Source organism: Rattus norvegicus, chromosome 4 (assembly GCF_021556685.1).
Source record: "Rattus norvegicus strain SHRSP/BbbUtx chromosome 4, alternate assembly SHRSP_T2T, whole genome shotgun sequence".
NCBI lineage: Eukaryota > Metazoa > Chordata > Mammalia > Rodentia > Muridae > Rattus > Rattus norvegicus.
This window is the reverse complement of record NC_141537.1, coordinates 180,207,559-180,224,297: the sequence shown is the minus strand read 5'-3', so window position 1 is coordinate 180,224,297 and position 16,739 is coordinate 180,207,559. Positions and strand designations below refer to the sequence as shown.

Below are 16,739 nucleotides of genomic sequence, written 5' to 3'. Positions count from 1 at the left end.
AAAATTCTAACCTAAAGAAGGAAACGCCTATCAAGGTACGAGAGGCAGACAAAACAAAAATTAGACTGGAACAGAAAAGAAAGGACCCATGACACATAATCATCAAAACAACAGCCATGCAGAACAAAGGAGGAATATTGAAAGCTGCACGAGGAAAAGACCAGTTAACACATAAAGGTAAACATATTAAAATAACACCTGGCATTTTAATAGAGACTTTAAAAGCCAGAGGGGCTTGGACAGATGTTCTGTAAACTCTAAGAGACCATAGATGCCAGCTTAGACTATGATACCTAGAAAGACTTTCAATTACAATAGGATAAAGAAAATATTCATGACAAAACCAAATTCAAGCAGTAACTGTCTACTAATCCAGCCCTACAGAAGGTGCTAGAAGGAAAACTTCAACCTGAAGAGGTTAACCACACCCAAGAAAACACAAGGAATAAATAACCCAGAGCATCAAATCGATAGGGAGGGAGGAACCCACACTGGCATAACATGATAACAAGAATCAGCAAACACTTGTTCATCGATAACTCTCAACATCAATGATCTCAGTTCCTCAGTAAAAGGCCAGGGACTAACACATTAGACATAAAAACAGCACCCATCCTTCCACCGCATCCAAGAAACACTCTAATATTAAAGATAAACGTCACCTCAGAATAAAAGGATAGAAAAAGGCATTCCAAGAAAATACACCTAACATGCAAGGTAGCGTCACCATTTTAGTATGTGGTGAAATAGACTTTAAACCAAAACTGGTCAGAAGAGATGGAGAAGGATGCCACACACTCATTGAGGGAAAAGTCTTCCCAGAGGACACTGCGGTTCTTACCAGACACAGGGGCCACCCAAGTTTGCAAAATTAGCACTAGTACAGCTTAAATCACACATCGACCCTCACACAGTGAGAGTGGTGACTTCACTACTCCACTCTCACCAACAGGCGGATCATCCAGACAAAAACTAAACAGAGAATTGCTGGGGCTGACTGATATTGTAAACCAAATGGACCTAACGGACATGTACAGGACATTTCACCCAAACACAAAAGAATATAGCTTCTTCTCAGCAGATCATAGAAGTTTCTCCAGAATTGACCACATACACTCAAAGCAAGCCTCAACAGATACATGAAAATTGAAACAACATCCTGCGTCCTATTTGACCACACGGATTTAAGCTGGATATTAGCAACAACAGAGACAACCGAAAGCCAACAAACTCATGGGTTCTCAATATCACTACTAAATTAAAAAAAAATGGGTCAAGACAGGAGGAAAAAAAGAAAGACTTTTTAGAATTGGATGACAATGAAGACACACCATACACAAGGTCCTGGGGCACAGTGAAGGCCGTGCTAAGAGCCAAGCCCATAGCACTAAGTGCCTACCTACAAAAGATGGAGAGATCTCATGCTGGTAACTGAACGGCACACCCAAAACCTCTCGAACACAAAGAAGCAAGCACACCTCAAAATGTAAATGGCAGGAAGTAAACTGAGGGTTGAAGTCAACAAAATGTAGCAAAGAGAACAATACAAAGAATCTATAAACCAAAGAATTAATTCTCTAAGGAAAAAAAAATCAAGATTAATAAGCCCTTATCCAAATTAACTAAAAGTAAGAGAGACAAGATCCAAATTAACAAAATTAGAGAAGAAAATGGAGACATAAAAAAAGATACCAAAAAAGCCCTGGGAATTATGAGGACATACTTTTAAAAACCTACACTCCACCAAGTTGGATATCAAAAGAAATGGATGTTCTCAATATATACCCACCTACCAAAGTTGAATCAAGATCAGATAAGCTATGACTCCTAGTGAAATAAAAGCAGTAATTAAATGTCTCTCAATCCCCCAAAGTTCAGGGCCAGATGATTGTAGCATAGAATTCTGCCAGACTTTCAAAAGATAATAAATACCATTACTCCTCAAATTATTCCCCAAAATAGAAAGAGAAGGGAGATTTCTATAGATTCAATGTAGTGCCCATCAAAATTCCAACATAACTCCTCACAGATCTTGAAAGAAAAAAATTAGCTTTATATGGAAACAAAAAAAAATCAGGGTAGCTGAAACACTCCTGAATGGTTAAAAAAACAAAACAAAATCCAACAACAACAAAAAAAACCCAAAAACCCCAAACCAACCAACCAATCAACCAACCAAACCAAAAAAGTCTTCAGGAAGGTGTCACAATCTCTGATCTCAAATTGTACTACAGAGCTAGAGGAATAAAACAGCATGGTTTGGGCACAAAAAACCCCAAACACATTGATCAATGGAATAGAATTGAAGAAGATACCAAAAGACAGAAGGATTTCCCATGCTCATGGATTAGTAGGACTAATATAGTAAAAATGGCTGATTTACTACAATTCCCATCAAAATTCCAACACAACTCTTCACAGATCTTGAAGGAAGGTGTGTGTGAGAGAAGAGACAGGAGGAGAGACGGCTAAAGCTAAGGCCCATTTGGTGTCACAGGGAGACCAAATGTAGTAGAAGCTTCCTAAAATATATCCATGGATGAAGGAAACCTAACTGAAATTGCCCGCTAAGGGGGGAGACAGAGCCCCCCCCCCATTATCTCATGCCACCAAATGAAGTTTCTAGAACTGCGAAGGGGTTACATCTGATTGAGTTGTTGTCCAAAGGGGTTTCATGGGAACCCCCCAAACTATTGTATCCAAAGCTACTGGTTGATCTCTGTTGCAGTAAAAAATGAAAAAGTGGTGGGACCGGTTCCCATGAGCACCCTGCTAGTTCAGGCTACAACTGGCCATTGGAACTAGCACTAATTCATCTCAGATCAGTATCTCTCCCGGCTGCTCTCTGCTACCTGTGAACTCTCTGGTTCCAGCTACCTGGTAAAATCATGGTTCTAGAAGTCCAGCAGCGGCTGGCCTATTGCAGCTCCCTGCCATGGACTCTGCCCACACTCCCAGCAGTGCCCGCTAGTAGAGTATCAACTCCCAACTACCAGGTAAAATCAAGACTCAACAAACTGTAACCCCACAGTCAGGTTTATATGCTAAATTCTCAATCCACAATACATCCACACGATAAACTTACAACCAGTGGTTAAGGATATAAACCGCCCACCAAGATAAGATATAATCTGCCCATCTAGACACACAAAATCCTATACACATCCATCCCTTAAGAATAGTTATAATAACCTGTAATATGTGCAGAGGGGAATCTTAACATCCACTGCCATGTTCTCTCGGCTCCCTCCTCCTTGATCCGGCCTCCTCTGCCTCTCTCAGACATTTCTCCTGCCCATCCTTCCTTCTTGTCCAATGACAGGCCTCATTCTATCCTGGGCCTGCCTTCATCTGCAGAATGACATCAACCTACAGATCTCCAAGGTATGATTGGATTTAAGGCCTGCTCTGTGAGATGGAACCCATCCTAACACTGCTTGGGTGGCCAAGAGCCTGGGAATAAATAGAACCTAGAGGAACCTAGAGGAGAACCAGACATATCTACTATAGGGCTGGAGAGATGGCTTGGCTGTTAAGAGCACTGAGTGTTCTTCCAGAGGTCCTGAGTTCAATTCCCAGCAACCACATGGTGACTCACAACCATCTGTAATGAGATCTGATGCCCTCTTCTAGTGTGTCTGAAGACAGCAACAGTGTCATATACATAAATAAATCTTTTTTTAAAAACTAATATTGATAAAAGAAAGTAAGCCTAAAGAGACAGATGCTTTCCATAGATGTGACAAATGCAGCAGGAGACCCAGCTCACTCTCAGGATGGAGAAATGTGCTGTTTCTCAGGCTCTCCTCCTATGCCCCTCAGGGCCGCCTCCTGCCTGTCTTGGCCAGGCATCCAGAAACTGTGACTGTGACCTCCATTCACAATTCTTCATCTTTCACTGGTGACCAGGACTTTCCCAAACCAAATAAATCAACCTTACTCTAATTCTGACATGATCACAGCAACATCTAAAATGCTCTACAAACCCTTCCTCCCCAAAGACTGGTGTTCACTCAGCATATATATATATATTCCATTATCCTCACTACTTCCAGCCTGCCTGCCAGTCCTTGAGCAATCTCACCCTCACACTTGTCTGATGATAGGAATTCGTGTCTCCTCTTTGGGTGGATTTCCTGCACTGTACAATCTTGATTGTGCAACACTGATTTTATTTTGTCTCAAATTCTGCCCTTCTTCCTCCCTCTCTCCTCTCATCATTTATTCTTACAGGGTCAACTGTGAACCTGGGCCTTCCCTAGCCTGTGTCCATCTTACAGGCCAAACTGTGGGCCTGGGCCTGCCTTCGTCTTGTCCATCAGTAGTCTACAGTGATTCGCTGTTGAGAGCCCATGTTCCTCACCATCTCCCGTGACAACAGCCCGGGAAGTTGCTCCATCCCCATCACTGTTTTTAGAATCCACTATCCTTAAGATGTCTCCAGGACTGCCGTACTGAGAGATCAAAGGAATCTGCCGGCACCCAGAAGAGGCTCCCACGAAAGACTGAAGATCCTGAATTTCTGCCATTTTTAATGAGGGGAAGCGGAAGCATCTATAGTGCATAGTAGACAGTGTGGTATCTTAGTTACACCCTGCACCAAAGGATAATTCCAAATGACAGAACCATCATTCGCCTCTGAGACTTTAACGTTGTTATCTACTGCCCCGCCCCAAATCCTCAGAGTGTATCTTTCTTGAGTTAGCTGCGTTGATCTTTGGTGCTCAGTACTGCATTACACATCCAGGCTGACGCAACAACAGTATGCACCCTCACAACCCACAGGTGACAGAGGGAGTCGTGCATACGCATAAGAAAAGCCTCTGAGAGCCGTGATGCAGGTTATCACCTCAGTCACTCATTCGAGTACCAATGGACTCTTCCCCCCACTCATAAACACACACACACTCACAAACACACATACACACATACACACTCTCTCTCCCTCTCTCCCTCTCTCCCTCTCTCTCTCACACACACACACAAACACACATACACACATAATACACACTCTCTCTCTCCCTCTCCCCCCTCACACACACACAAACACACACACACTCACAAATACACAAACACAAACACGAATACCCACACATACACGCTCTCTCTTACATACTCTCACACATACACACTCACAAACATACAAACACACATACCCTCACACACTCACATACTCTCACACACACTCACACACTCACACTCACACACACACACTCACACACACTCTCACATACACACACCTCACACACACTTGAAGGAACAAAATGTAGGCAAGAGCCTTGGAGAACCTCGAAGCTAGAGCACAGCCTCCAGCCTCTCCTCATCATTCTCAGCAGTGGAGTGGGTCTTCCCTCACAGAAGTTCGCCTGCTTCCTGTGGGTGTTTGTGTTAACCTTATAGAGCCACACCACTCCCTTAGCTCCTCCTCCGTGACCCTTTGGGCTCTCATTCCAGTCACTGGGATGTGTGCTTCTTCACTTGATCAGCAGGCTTTGCACACACACACACATCACATGTACACACAAACACACTCTCACAGGCCTCCTCAGAGTCATGCTGATGCCCCCCACAAACACAAGCACTCACACACACATACACATGCTCACACACACAGACCTCAGAGTCTTGTGCTGACATCCTACAGATACACACACTCACACACACATACACATGCTCACACACACAGACCTCAGAGTCTTGTGCTGACATCCTACAGATACACACACTCACACACACATACACATGCTCACACACACAGACCTTCTCAGAGTCTTGTGCTGACATCCTACAGATACACACACTCACACACATTCTCACACACTCACATGACATGCGCACACACATATACTCTTACACACTCACACATATGCACACACACTCTCACACACATGTACACATACTCAAACACATTCACACACACTCACATGTGCGCACATACTCACACACTCACACACATACACACACTTACACATACCCTCACACACACATGCACACGCTCACACACATACACACACTCACACACACATACACACACTCACACACACATGCACACACTCTCATACACATGCACACACACATTCTCACACGCACACACACTCACACATAGCTATTGTTTTGCTCAGCTTTGTGCAATGATGCCCTCACACCTTGTTTCTGGTTGGTGTCTGATACATTAACGAGTGAGTGAATGACAGCGTGGAACAAAGCTGTCCACGCTCGGGCTCAGTGTGTGACCTTACCCAAGTCAGTAAGCAAAACCAGGACATATAACTAAATTCTAGTAAGTCAGGTTTTACTCCTAATATCTCGAACGGGTAAGATGACACTTTTAAGAGTGTGGCGTAAATTCAAAGGGACGGTTTGATCTGCATGTGACTGTTTCCTCACCTGCTGTGGTGCAGCCTTGACCACACTAGCAGAGTCTCCACAAGCAGTGGTCTTGTTGTCCTGAGCTGGGTCGGTTCCTGTGAGAAGAGGAAACATGGGGAAAGGCTGGGGGAGCTGCACCAATCAAAAGAGGAAGGAGCAGCAGGGTGGTGATGTGGGTAGACCAGCAAACAGCAGAAGCTGACACGTGAAGGCAGTCAGATGCCCTGCTGCACGCAGGTCTGCCAGTGCACAATGGGAGGAGCCCCCGTCCCCGCCCCCAGGCATTCGCAGGAGCTGAGCTGCAGAAAGCTCCCCAGTCTGTAGACCCGAGTGTTTCTTTAAGCCTTTCTGGGGCTGATGCTGGCTTTTTCTCATGTCAGAAGCCACTCGGAGGAAGGAGAACAGTTAGAAGTCGGCCTTTAGACTGCTTGACAAGCAGTTTTGTAAACAGTGAATACAGGGCTGGTGATGATCACGACATTCTGCCAAAGCATGGATGTTTCAGAACATGAAGCCAGGCAAAGGGACCCTTTGGGGACGCTGTCATGCTTGGTAATTTCTGTTCATCTTTGCACACAGTAGGCGGAATGCAGGAGCACACTACCAAACACGTGGCACTTTTCAAGAAACAATCGACCTACAGTGTTATAAAAGAGTATTAAGAAACAATAAAGGGGGGTTGGGGATTTAGCTCAGTGGTAGAGCGCTTGCCTAGGAAGCGCAAGGCCCTGGGTTCGGTCCCCAGCTCCGAAAAAAAGAACCAAAAAAAAAAAAAAAGAAAAAAAAAAGAAACAATAAAGGCTGGAGAGACGGCTCAGCAGTTAAGAGCACTGGCTGCTCTTCCAGAGGCCCTGAGTTCCAATCCCAGCAACTGCGTGGTGGCTCACAATCACCTGTGATGGGATCCGATGCCCTCTTCTGGTATGTCTGAACACGATGGACTCACATATATACAAGATAATAGATACCGATTTCTTTTGAAAAACTTCTCGTGGAAGTTTTTAGCTTTCCCTCCAATTCTAGACCTGGGACCAACAAGGTTCAGAAGTCAAAAGGCTTAGGATTTAACCAGGTGTGGTGGCGCACGCCTTTAGCCTGGCATTTGGGGGCAGAGGCCGGAAGTTCTCTGTGAGTTTGAATCTAGCCTAGTCTACATAGTGAGTTCCAGGCCAGCCAGCATCTCAAAATATGTCAGCCATAGTGATGTCTCACTGTGGTCATAGAGAAGTCCTTTCCCTTTGGAACCTTAGGGACCCGCTTACCGTCTGGCTGGTTGCCTGACTCCTAGTGGACCGGGGCTAACATCGTCCTGACCAGATATTATCTGCATTCTAAGCATGTGCTCTCTTCCCCAACTGCTGATCAGACCTGACCGAATCCAATCAGTTTCTGTCAGGTGGCAATATTTAAGGCCTATTACGATACGTTGTACTTTTCCTTCTGTCTATAAAATTGAAAGGGAATGGCAGGGTCCCCCTACATCGCAGTTGCCTCTTACACTTTTCTCCAGACAACATCGTCAAGGGTTTCGTATAAAATTTATTTCTGAAAAGGAATATCCAGCCGTGCCAAGCAAGCAAGTTTGTCGGCCCCACTGAGGGGCTTGTTTGCTCAGAAGCTGCCCTGGAGTCTGTCAGCATTGTACCTGGCACGGCGGAGGCCACTCTGGCTTCCTCCTCCTTCTCACAGAGAGGTTTGCAGTCAAGGTCACCGGAAGCCATGTGCAAAGTGTCTGATCCAGAATCTGCCAATGGGAAAAGGCCGTTTAGAAGCCTTTTCCTGGGCGCCTGTAATAAGAACTCCAATTTCCTCTCTCCCAGAGCTACTCACCACTTGACGTCACAGTACTCTCGGAGGATGAAGTGTGTTCAGACGATGGTTGTGTGAGACACTCCCTGACAAGGGGACACGACAAATATCTTCAAAACGCTCTGGCAAATAACTCCCTTAAAACCCAACTGAAAACACACCCAAGTTCAGAGTCGTAGCAGACCTGAGCTCTGACGGGCTCTCCGAGTACAAGTGGCCAGCACCATTCTCCTGCAGGGAACAAGGAGACACGTGGTCAGGGATCTGATAGTGACCATCCCAGAAAGGTAGCTTTAAGCAAGTATCCCCAACAGTGTTAAATGAGCCACTATTCACTCTGCTCTGGCAGAGGTTTTGGGAATGGAACCTTATAGGGCCTCCTCTACACTCGCTTCCTGACAGCTGTTCTCACAAACGATATTCACTTTAAAGAAAACCTGATGTGTCCGTGGGCAAAACACATTCTAAACTCAAAGGGCAGAGCGTCTCCTTCACACAGAGACCAGGTTCTCTTTACATGGGTGAGCGGCTGGAGTGTAGCGTTTCTATTTATGAGATTGCTACTCAGTGTCAAACTTTGGACGGGGAAACAGCTCTTAGGTTTCCTGCTAGATAAGCCAAACAGTTTAGACTTACTCTATACGGCAGGGATCTCTGAAAGGTCACATCCCTGTCAGCACGTATCAGTGTGGCGCGGTCCTTAAACTGTGGGTGCTTCCTGTAGGCTTCCTCTGGTCACATATGTTTAGGGAGGGAAACTGAACTCAAAACTGCTCCCATGCCAGCATATCTGAAGCCCATGCACCCATGCGGACGGCGTGAAATGAGAAGGCCACTCACAACTACGTACACATGTGTGTAAACTTCATGATCAACCAGACAGGAAATTGTCAGTGGCCACAGCCAGTGGCAAGCTCATACAGAAGGATGCTGCTTTCAAGGAAACAGTGACAGAGTCACAGGAAGCTGCAGTTTAGAGAAGGCTTGGCTGTTACTTGTTGGTTGACTGGTACGGTTATTGTCTTATCTCACTGCCAGATTTTGGCAGCAGAAAAAGAGAGTCTTGACCATGAGGGGCTCCGTCAGTGAGCTACTCTCGGTCCAGCAACCTATGTCTGGTTTGTTAAAATTTACAAAGGCCAGCGGCCGCTGAGGAGCCGGCAGTTGAAGGAGTTTGACGCCAAGTCTGATGACCTGAGTTCAATCCCCGGAAACCAGTAACAAGGTGGCAAGAGGGAGGGGACCCCTGCCAAAAGCTTCTGCCCTCCACATGTACACTGCACGCAACATGTATGCACCGTCTTAGTTCCCTGAAACTTATATGGAAGGGTTTTTTGGGGGGTTGAGGGTATATAAGAAAGTAAGGCCGGAGGAGAAAGTCTGCCGAGAGCCTGAGGAATAGACAGCCAGGCCTCTGGACCACAGTGAACCAAATGCAGTGTCCTCTACATTGCAGACCATCTCTGAACAGGCACTGACTTGGGCTCTTGGGAAAGGGGGCCTTCTCAACTATTTAGACATATCAAGTGTGGGCTGGAGAGAGGACTCAGGCATTAAGCGAGCTGGCAGCTTTTGCTGAGGACCCGAGTTTGGTTCCCAGCATCCGTAAGTCAGCTCAGTACAACCTGTAGGTTCATCTCCCGGGGATCTGACACTCCCTTTTCCAGCCTCCGCCAGCACCTGCATGTGCACGCGCATTCATTCCCATGGACACATGGACGTAAGATATTTAAAAAATTTTAAATATTAACTTTTCATATGTACCCCTCAAATACTAAAAAAGAAGAACTATGCTCGAACTCGAAAAAATAAGAATCTGAGTCACTGCTTCTGTTAGATTTCCTCACGACTCTTACTTATTTTTGCTTTTGCATTTTAAACATTTGGGCGATGGCTGCCTATATCTCCGCAGACTGAGACGTTCTGTTTCATGCAGCCAGCGGGGGCGTCCCCAAAGCTGAAGAGCTGTTCTGCATCGCCTCCTGGAAGCTAAACGGTGCTGGCCCCATCTCTACCATTTACATACACAGAGATACAGCCTTACTTACGCACAGTATGCATAGGAAAGAATCCGTAAACCGGAGACAGTTAGGTGCTGTGACATTTCATTGGCTTTCATCAGTTACAAAATTCAAGAATCGGTTTCTCAAAAAGAAAAGCATTTACAATCCCTTAACGTAAGCCATGTCAGCGTTGATTAGCTTCAGTGACAACGCTAACCTGTCAGCAGGTGCCTCGATGCTCACACTTGAACGTAGAAGTGTGTTCATGCTTAGATAGGTTTCCAGAAGGGGTAGAAAAGGATCACAATTTTTTTTTTGCAAACTTTCTATTTTCAAAGTGTAATTTCCCCGTTCAAAGCCAAAGCCTGACTGCATCAAACAGGTAAGATTCTCCCTGTTGAGTCACGGATGAGTAGCATCTGTGGAGTGCCCTGCAGCATGGCTTCCAGGCACCTGCCACTTTAGACATCGTTTGCCCAGTAGAAAGCTCCCACCTCATGATCAGATCCGGGCTCAGAAGTGTTTTGACTAATGTCAGATTTCCTATTGATTACAGAAAGGTGCCGTGCGATCTGGGAGAAACCTCAGAGTCGGAGTGGCCACTCATTTCCCCGAACCCTGAAGAGTTCCCGGAGAAGCAGTCAGATTTAACTCTTGTCATTAATCTTTATAAATCCCAACCGTCAGGCAGAACTCAATTCTACCCTGCCATACTCGTGGCCCAGCAATGTAGTTTACCCACACTTGAGAACAACCAGAGTAAAGGGCTTTTGTTCCTCAAACTCTGTTTCAAATTTGAGGTTGTAGCATAGGAGAGTTGGAGAGAAGGCCTTCCAAGTTTCTGTGTGGGCGGAGCGGGATAGGAATAAGTTAAACTCTTTGAAGCTTTATCCCACTCTCACTTAACCCTACCACCACCACCCTGGTGACCCAAGAGACTGAGAGAGAGCAGGTCTCTTGAACATAGTTTAAAAGCAAAGAAAATGAAGAAATAAAGTAAGTCCAGAAATAAAATAAGACTTACTTGTGGCCGACTGCCTCACTCCATGAAGTGAACACCAGAAGGAAGATAGCTTTCTCCTCTCAGGCAATCCATTCAAATAGAGACCTGGTCTCATTTACATAAAAGCCCAGGCCCTAGCCCTTGCTCTTGTGAGCAGGAGTTACCACAGGGTGGGGTTGTCAAGGTATGGAACAAAGTGACAGTCTCCTATTGGCTGGGTCAGCAAACACAGGTGCACATACACACATGAACACACACATATGCACACACACACATGCATGCACACACAGCAACAGGATCTCAATGTGCACAAAGAAAACTAGGAAAAACAGTGGAACAAGACAGGAGTTTGGATAACCTACAAGGAGGTTTGTTCTCTATAAAATGCTGCTCTAACCACAGACTTTGTAAATGGAAATGCTTCCTCTGATAAACAGGTGTTGCCAATATAATTTTACTACTGGACCAAGTTTAGACAGCTAATGCTAGTCAAATTAACAAGGCAAAAAAAAATTGTAGCCAGAGTTTATACAGACTTGAAACTGGACTCTGTGCCCATTTAAATGCTCCGAAGAGAGGAACAGTGTTCTACTCAACTGGGACGGAGACAGAACTAAATTTCCTTATTTTCTTTCCCTTTTGATTTGTAACCAAAAGTACACCGCACCCTCAAACCTTCAGGCGGAACCCAGCACCGAGAGGTTCATTTAGAACCAGTTATCAGTCAATCTTGCAGTTGGCGTGTTATTTAGTCTCCAAGGTTATTAATGCCGTGACTACTCACAGCCTGAGAAACGAGATAGACAATGCCCAGAAAATCCTCCAAGATAGTATTCTATCAATCCCATCCTTTGCCTTGGTGACTCTGCTCACCAGGTGACACTCTGGTGACACTGTCTCATACAGAAACGAGTCAGGGCATGAAGGGGAATAGAAGGGAGGAAAAACAATTACGGTTTTTTAAACTAAAACTGCAGGTTTTTATCTCCTGGTCCTTCGCCCTTTGGGGAGTAGCCTTTGAGCTTCAGGCCCTGGACGACCATTCTGACTCTGGGTCAAAGCCACAGACGCTTTTTGTGAGCATTTGGTGTGAAGCCAGGTTGGGTTGGAGAGAAGGCTCGGAAGTTAAGAGCACTTGCTGCTCTTGCACAGGACCTGAGTTCAGTTCTCAGTGCCTATGGTGGGTATCACACAACTGCTTGGAACTCAGATCCAGAGGATCTGACACCTGCTTCTGGCTTCTGCCAGTACCCACAAACATGGTGTGTTACACATGAGCACACACACACACACACACACACACACAGAGAGAGAGAGAGAGAGAGAGAGAGAGGGAGAGAGAGAGGGAGAGAGAGAGAGATCTTGAGGTTGGAGAGATGGCTCAGTGGTTAACAGCACTGGCTGCTCTTGCAGAGGACCTGAGTTCTATTCCTCGCACCCACATGGTGGCTCACAGCTGTCTGTAATTCCAGTCCCAGGGGATCCAATGCTCTCTCTGGGCACTGCATATATGTGTTACACATACATACATGCAGGTAAAACAGCCATACACATAAAATCAACTTTTTTAAACCTTTAATATAGCCAGAAATTTTACATACACTGCCAAGTATCTTTGTGGGATCATAATCAGAGACTAGAAGAGGAAGGGAATATCGGTTTTCTTCTGTTTTGTTTTGAGGCAGACTCTTACCTCGTAGACCAGGCTGCCCTCCCTTCTTGATGCTGCCTCCTGAGTGCTGCATCATAGAACTCTCTCATTCAATGACATTCAGGGGAGAAGCGAGCCTCCAGCACGGATCAAGGTTTGCCAGGCGCTCAGAGAGCTGCTGCCTGCTCTTCAGGCCAGCAGAGAAAGCGATGTCTGAGGAGAAGCCAGAGGCTGAGGAGGAGCTACTGTCCCAGAGAGAAATCTCTGTGGCCTGAGAGGACCCTGGGGGAAATGGACACAGGTGTGGAGGGGACAGCAGTGCTGGACTCTGTGCTCCTGACCGCTGTACTGAGCACAGACATCTGCCTGTCCTCGAAGGTGGACCGCTGTTTTCCCATGATGTCACTCACGCTGCACCACCTGAGGATCCTCTGGGAGAGGCTCAGATGCAGACAGGCAGTGTGGCCAGCAAGCACGGATGTCACAGATGAGTGGATGTGCAGGGAAAGCAACCTCCTTACTTAACAAGCTCTAGAGCTCCGTGTCCACCTGGAGCCCATTGATGGACGGGGCCTAAAACGCCTGAGTTCTAGGGACACCCTAGGGGCTCCATGAAAAGAAAGACCTCCCTGCTCATCAGCGAGTACACCAGAGGAACACATAACGCCCTTGTTTTCCCTCTGTGCCAGTCTGCTTGGCCTGTTTCTGGGAGTCAGTGGGCAGGAACTTAGCTATACAGACACATATGTGTAGGTGCGTATGTAATACGCATAAAGGAGTGTGTTTGCATGTACATACACAGATCCTCAAAAGCCTATCAAAAGGACATCCCCCCCTTTTCATGGGGAATGCAGAGTCAGACAGGCGCAGCTACACGTACAAGCTCCCATAGCTAATACAGCTCAGACTTCACTCAGCCCCGCTCAGTCCCAAACCTTATCCCATCTGCCTAAAAGTAATCAGCAAACCTTAAACAGATCGAGAGTACATGGTGGGATTAGCTCTCTGTAATCATGCGGTTTCCAGACAGCCTCCCAGCTAGACAGTCTCCCGGACAGTCTCCCAGACAATCTCCCAGCCAGTCTCCCAGACAATCTCCCAGACAGTCTCCCAGACAGTCTCCCAGACAGTCTCCCAGACAGCCTCCCAGCCAGACAGTCTCCCAGCCAGCCAGTCTCCCAGCCAGACAGTCTCCCAGCCAGACAGTCTCCCAGACAGTCTCCCAGATAGTCTCCCAGACATTCTCCCAGACAGTCTCCCAGATAGTCTCCCAGCCAGTCTCCCAGACAGCTTCCCAGACAGTCTCCCAGCCAGCCAGTCTCCCAGACAGTCTCCCAGCCAGACAGTCTTCCAGACAGTCTCCCAGCCATACAGTCGTCCAGACAATCTCCAAGACAGTCTCCCAGACAGCCTCCCAGCCAGACAGTCTCCCAGCCAGCCAGTCTCCCAGACAGTCTCCCAGCCAGCCAGTCTCCCAGACAGCCTCCCAGACACTCTCCCAGACAGTCTCCCAGACAGCTTCCCAGATAGTCTCCCAGCCAGCCAGTCTCCCAGACAGTCTCCCAGCCAGACAGTCTCCCAGCCAGACAGTCTCCCAGACAGTCTCCCAGCCAGACAGTCTCCCAGCCAGACAGTCTCCCAGCCAGACAGTCTCCCAGCCAGCCTCCCAGCCAGACAGTCTCCCAGCCAGCCTCCCAGCCAGCCTCCCAGACAGTCTTCCAGACAGTCTCCCAGACAGTCTCCCAGACAGTCTCCTAGAGAGCCTCTCAGACAGTCTCCCAGACAGTCTCCCAGACAGTCTCCCAGTCAGTCTCCCAGGCAGGCAGTCTCCCAGTCAGTCTCCCAGGCAGGCAGTCTCCCAGGCAGGCAGTCTCCCAGCCAGTCTCCCAGACAGCCTCCCAGACAGTCTCCCAGACAGTCTCCCAGCCAGACAGTCTCCCAGCCAGACAGTCTCCCAGCCAGACAGTCTCCCAGTCAGACAGTCTCCCAGCCAGACAGTCTCCCAGACAGTCTCCCAGACAGCCTCCCAGACAGTCTCCCAGACAGTCTCCCAGACAGTCTCCTAGAGAGCCTCTCAGACAGTCTCCCAGACAGTCTTCCAGACAGTCTCCCAGACAGTCTCCCAGCCAGACAGTCTCCCAGCCAGACAGTCTCCCAGACAGCCTCCCAGACAGTCTCCCAGTCAGTCTCCCAGGCAGGCAGTCTCCCAGCCAGACAGTCTCCCAGACAGCTTCCCAGTCTCCCAGACAGTCTCCAGACAGTCTCCCAGACAGCCTCCCAGTTTTCCCCTACATTGCTGTGAAATGCCAGGAAGCATATTTCGCCCAAAAGGCTTCAGTACAACCTCTCTGCCTCTCTCCTGGACCCCTACGTGAGATCTATCCTCCTTTAGAACATCTTACACAAGACTCCCGGCTCTCTCTGAGTCCCTCAGCCATTCAAAGACCCTCTCACAAACACTGGTGTTCAATTTTATCTTGTATGGTGGTCTAGGATAATGAAAAAAAATGGAGCTTCCTCTGTAGACGTGGGGGAAAAGAGGAAATGAATCCCGAGACTTTAGAACACAGTACAGAGAGGAAATAAATCCCGAGGCTTTAGGAACACCATCAAGAGACCAAGCTGACCCTTCCCTGTAACAATGGCAAAGTGGACACTTAGGTGTGACAACAAGGCTTCCAGTCTACTCAAGTTGTGGGGGACACACGGACGAGTGACCAAAGGACTCTAGGCCTATGAGGCTAATAACTCCCAACCCTCATATCAGCTGAGAGCCTTCAGTCAGAAAGGTTGACATGCTGATGGCATTTTCTAGGCAGCTAGGACCCAAAACGCTCCTGGTAAGAAGGTCGACATACAGTCTCCCCATGGAAACTCCAACAGAGATCTGCGGATGGAACCTCCTACCTCCAAAGATCCAGGTTCTGCCGTACAGACCGGGAAACCCCGACTCCTGCGCCTGCGCACTCGGTCGCCAATCCACAGAGACACTGCTGTCTTTCATGTTCTGATTAAAGGACAAACTGCTTCTGCATCCCCATCTAACTCTCTCCACCAAGCTTATCGCCTGATAAAGGATCAAAAATAAGAATCTAGGGCCGGCAAGCTAGCTCAGCAGGTAAAGGTGCTTGCTACCGAGCCTGAGATCTTGGTTGCAGCCCCTGGGACCACACGGTGGACGGAGAGAACTGACTCCTGCAAGTTGTACTGACTTCTACACATTTGCCATTACACAAGTGCCTGCAGCTGCCCACACACAGAAGCAGATAGATAACTAGATGCAGTGAATGACTACCGTGTGACCAGAAAGGGAGAAAACGGTTACTGGAGCTTTGAGTCTGGTGGTTTGGTACGTACTTACAAACCCAGTACTCGCGAGGCCGAGGCAGGAGGATCAAAGTCTTTGGATAGATAGTCTAAGCTACACAGTGAGTCCCAGGTAGCATGAACTATGGGAGTCTTTTAAAAAATTGTCTAGTTAGAACTAGCAAGATGGCTCAGTAAATAAGAGGCTCACTGCCTAGCCTCTTGACCTGAATTTGAGCTCTAGGACCGGCCTGGAAGAAGGAGAGGATTGACTCCTGCAAACTGACCTCTGACCTCTACTCCTGGGCACCCTCCACGCTGGGCAAAATGTTTCAAAATCTAATTTCAACTTTAAAAGAATCACTGGGGTCTCTAAAGGGAGTGAGTGGAAAGAATCCAGAAAGGAAAGCACTTCAGTCACAGACTTCTCTGGAGAATACCCAAGGTAACCCAGGAAACCTGACCTCCAACCCCAATCTTTAGAAATCTATATCCCAAGAAGTGGAGACTTGCGAGCGCCCACATTTTGTCGCCACAGAACAGCCTTGTGAAACAGTTGGTTTGTGAGACTGGCCTTGAGAACCAAACAGAATTTCAA

The 16,739-nt window shown here is 47.3% G+C and overlaps 2 protein-coding genes across 22 annotated transcripts in view; one reads left to right on the top strand and one right to left on the bottom strand.

Moving 5' to 3' along the window:
* Nucleotides 1-16,739, bottom strand: part of Irag2 (inositol 1,4,5-triphosphate receptor associated 2) — a 57,445-nt gene that overhangs the window by 22,277 nt on the left and 18,429 nt on the right. For 4 of the 21 annotated variants that reach the window (NM_001427185.2, XM_087658954.1, XM_087658956.1 and 1 more), the window contains 4 exon segments: nucleotides 6,388-6,464; nucleotides 8,015-8,113; nucleotides 8,200-8,264; nucleotides 8,363-8,409. In NM_001427185.2, coding sequence (NP_001414114.2) covers nucleotides 6,388-6,464; nucleotides 8,015-8,113; nucleotides 8,200-8,264; nucleotides 8,363-8,409 — 288 coding nt within the window. 21 annotated transcript variants of the gene reach the window in all.
* LOC148006353 (uncharacterized) lies at nucleotides 10,499-14,901 on the top strand. The gene is made up of 2 exons (XM_087659850.1): nucleotides 10,499-14,136; nucleotides 14,194-14,901. The coding sequence occupies exons 1-2, from the start codon at nucleotides 13,849-13,851 to the stop codon at nucleotides 14,899-14,901; spliced, it is 996 nt and encodes a 331-aa protein (XP_087515976.1). The 5' UTR covers nucleotides 10,499-13,848.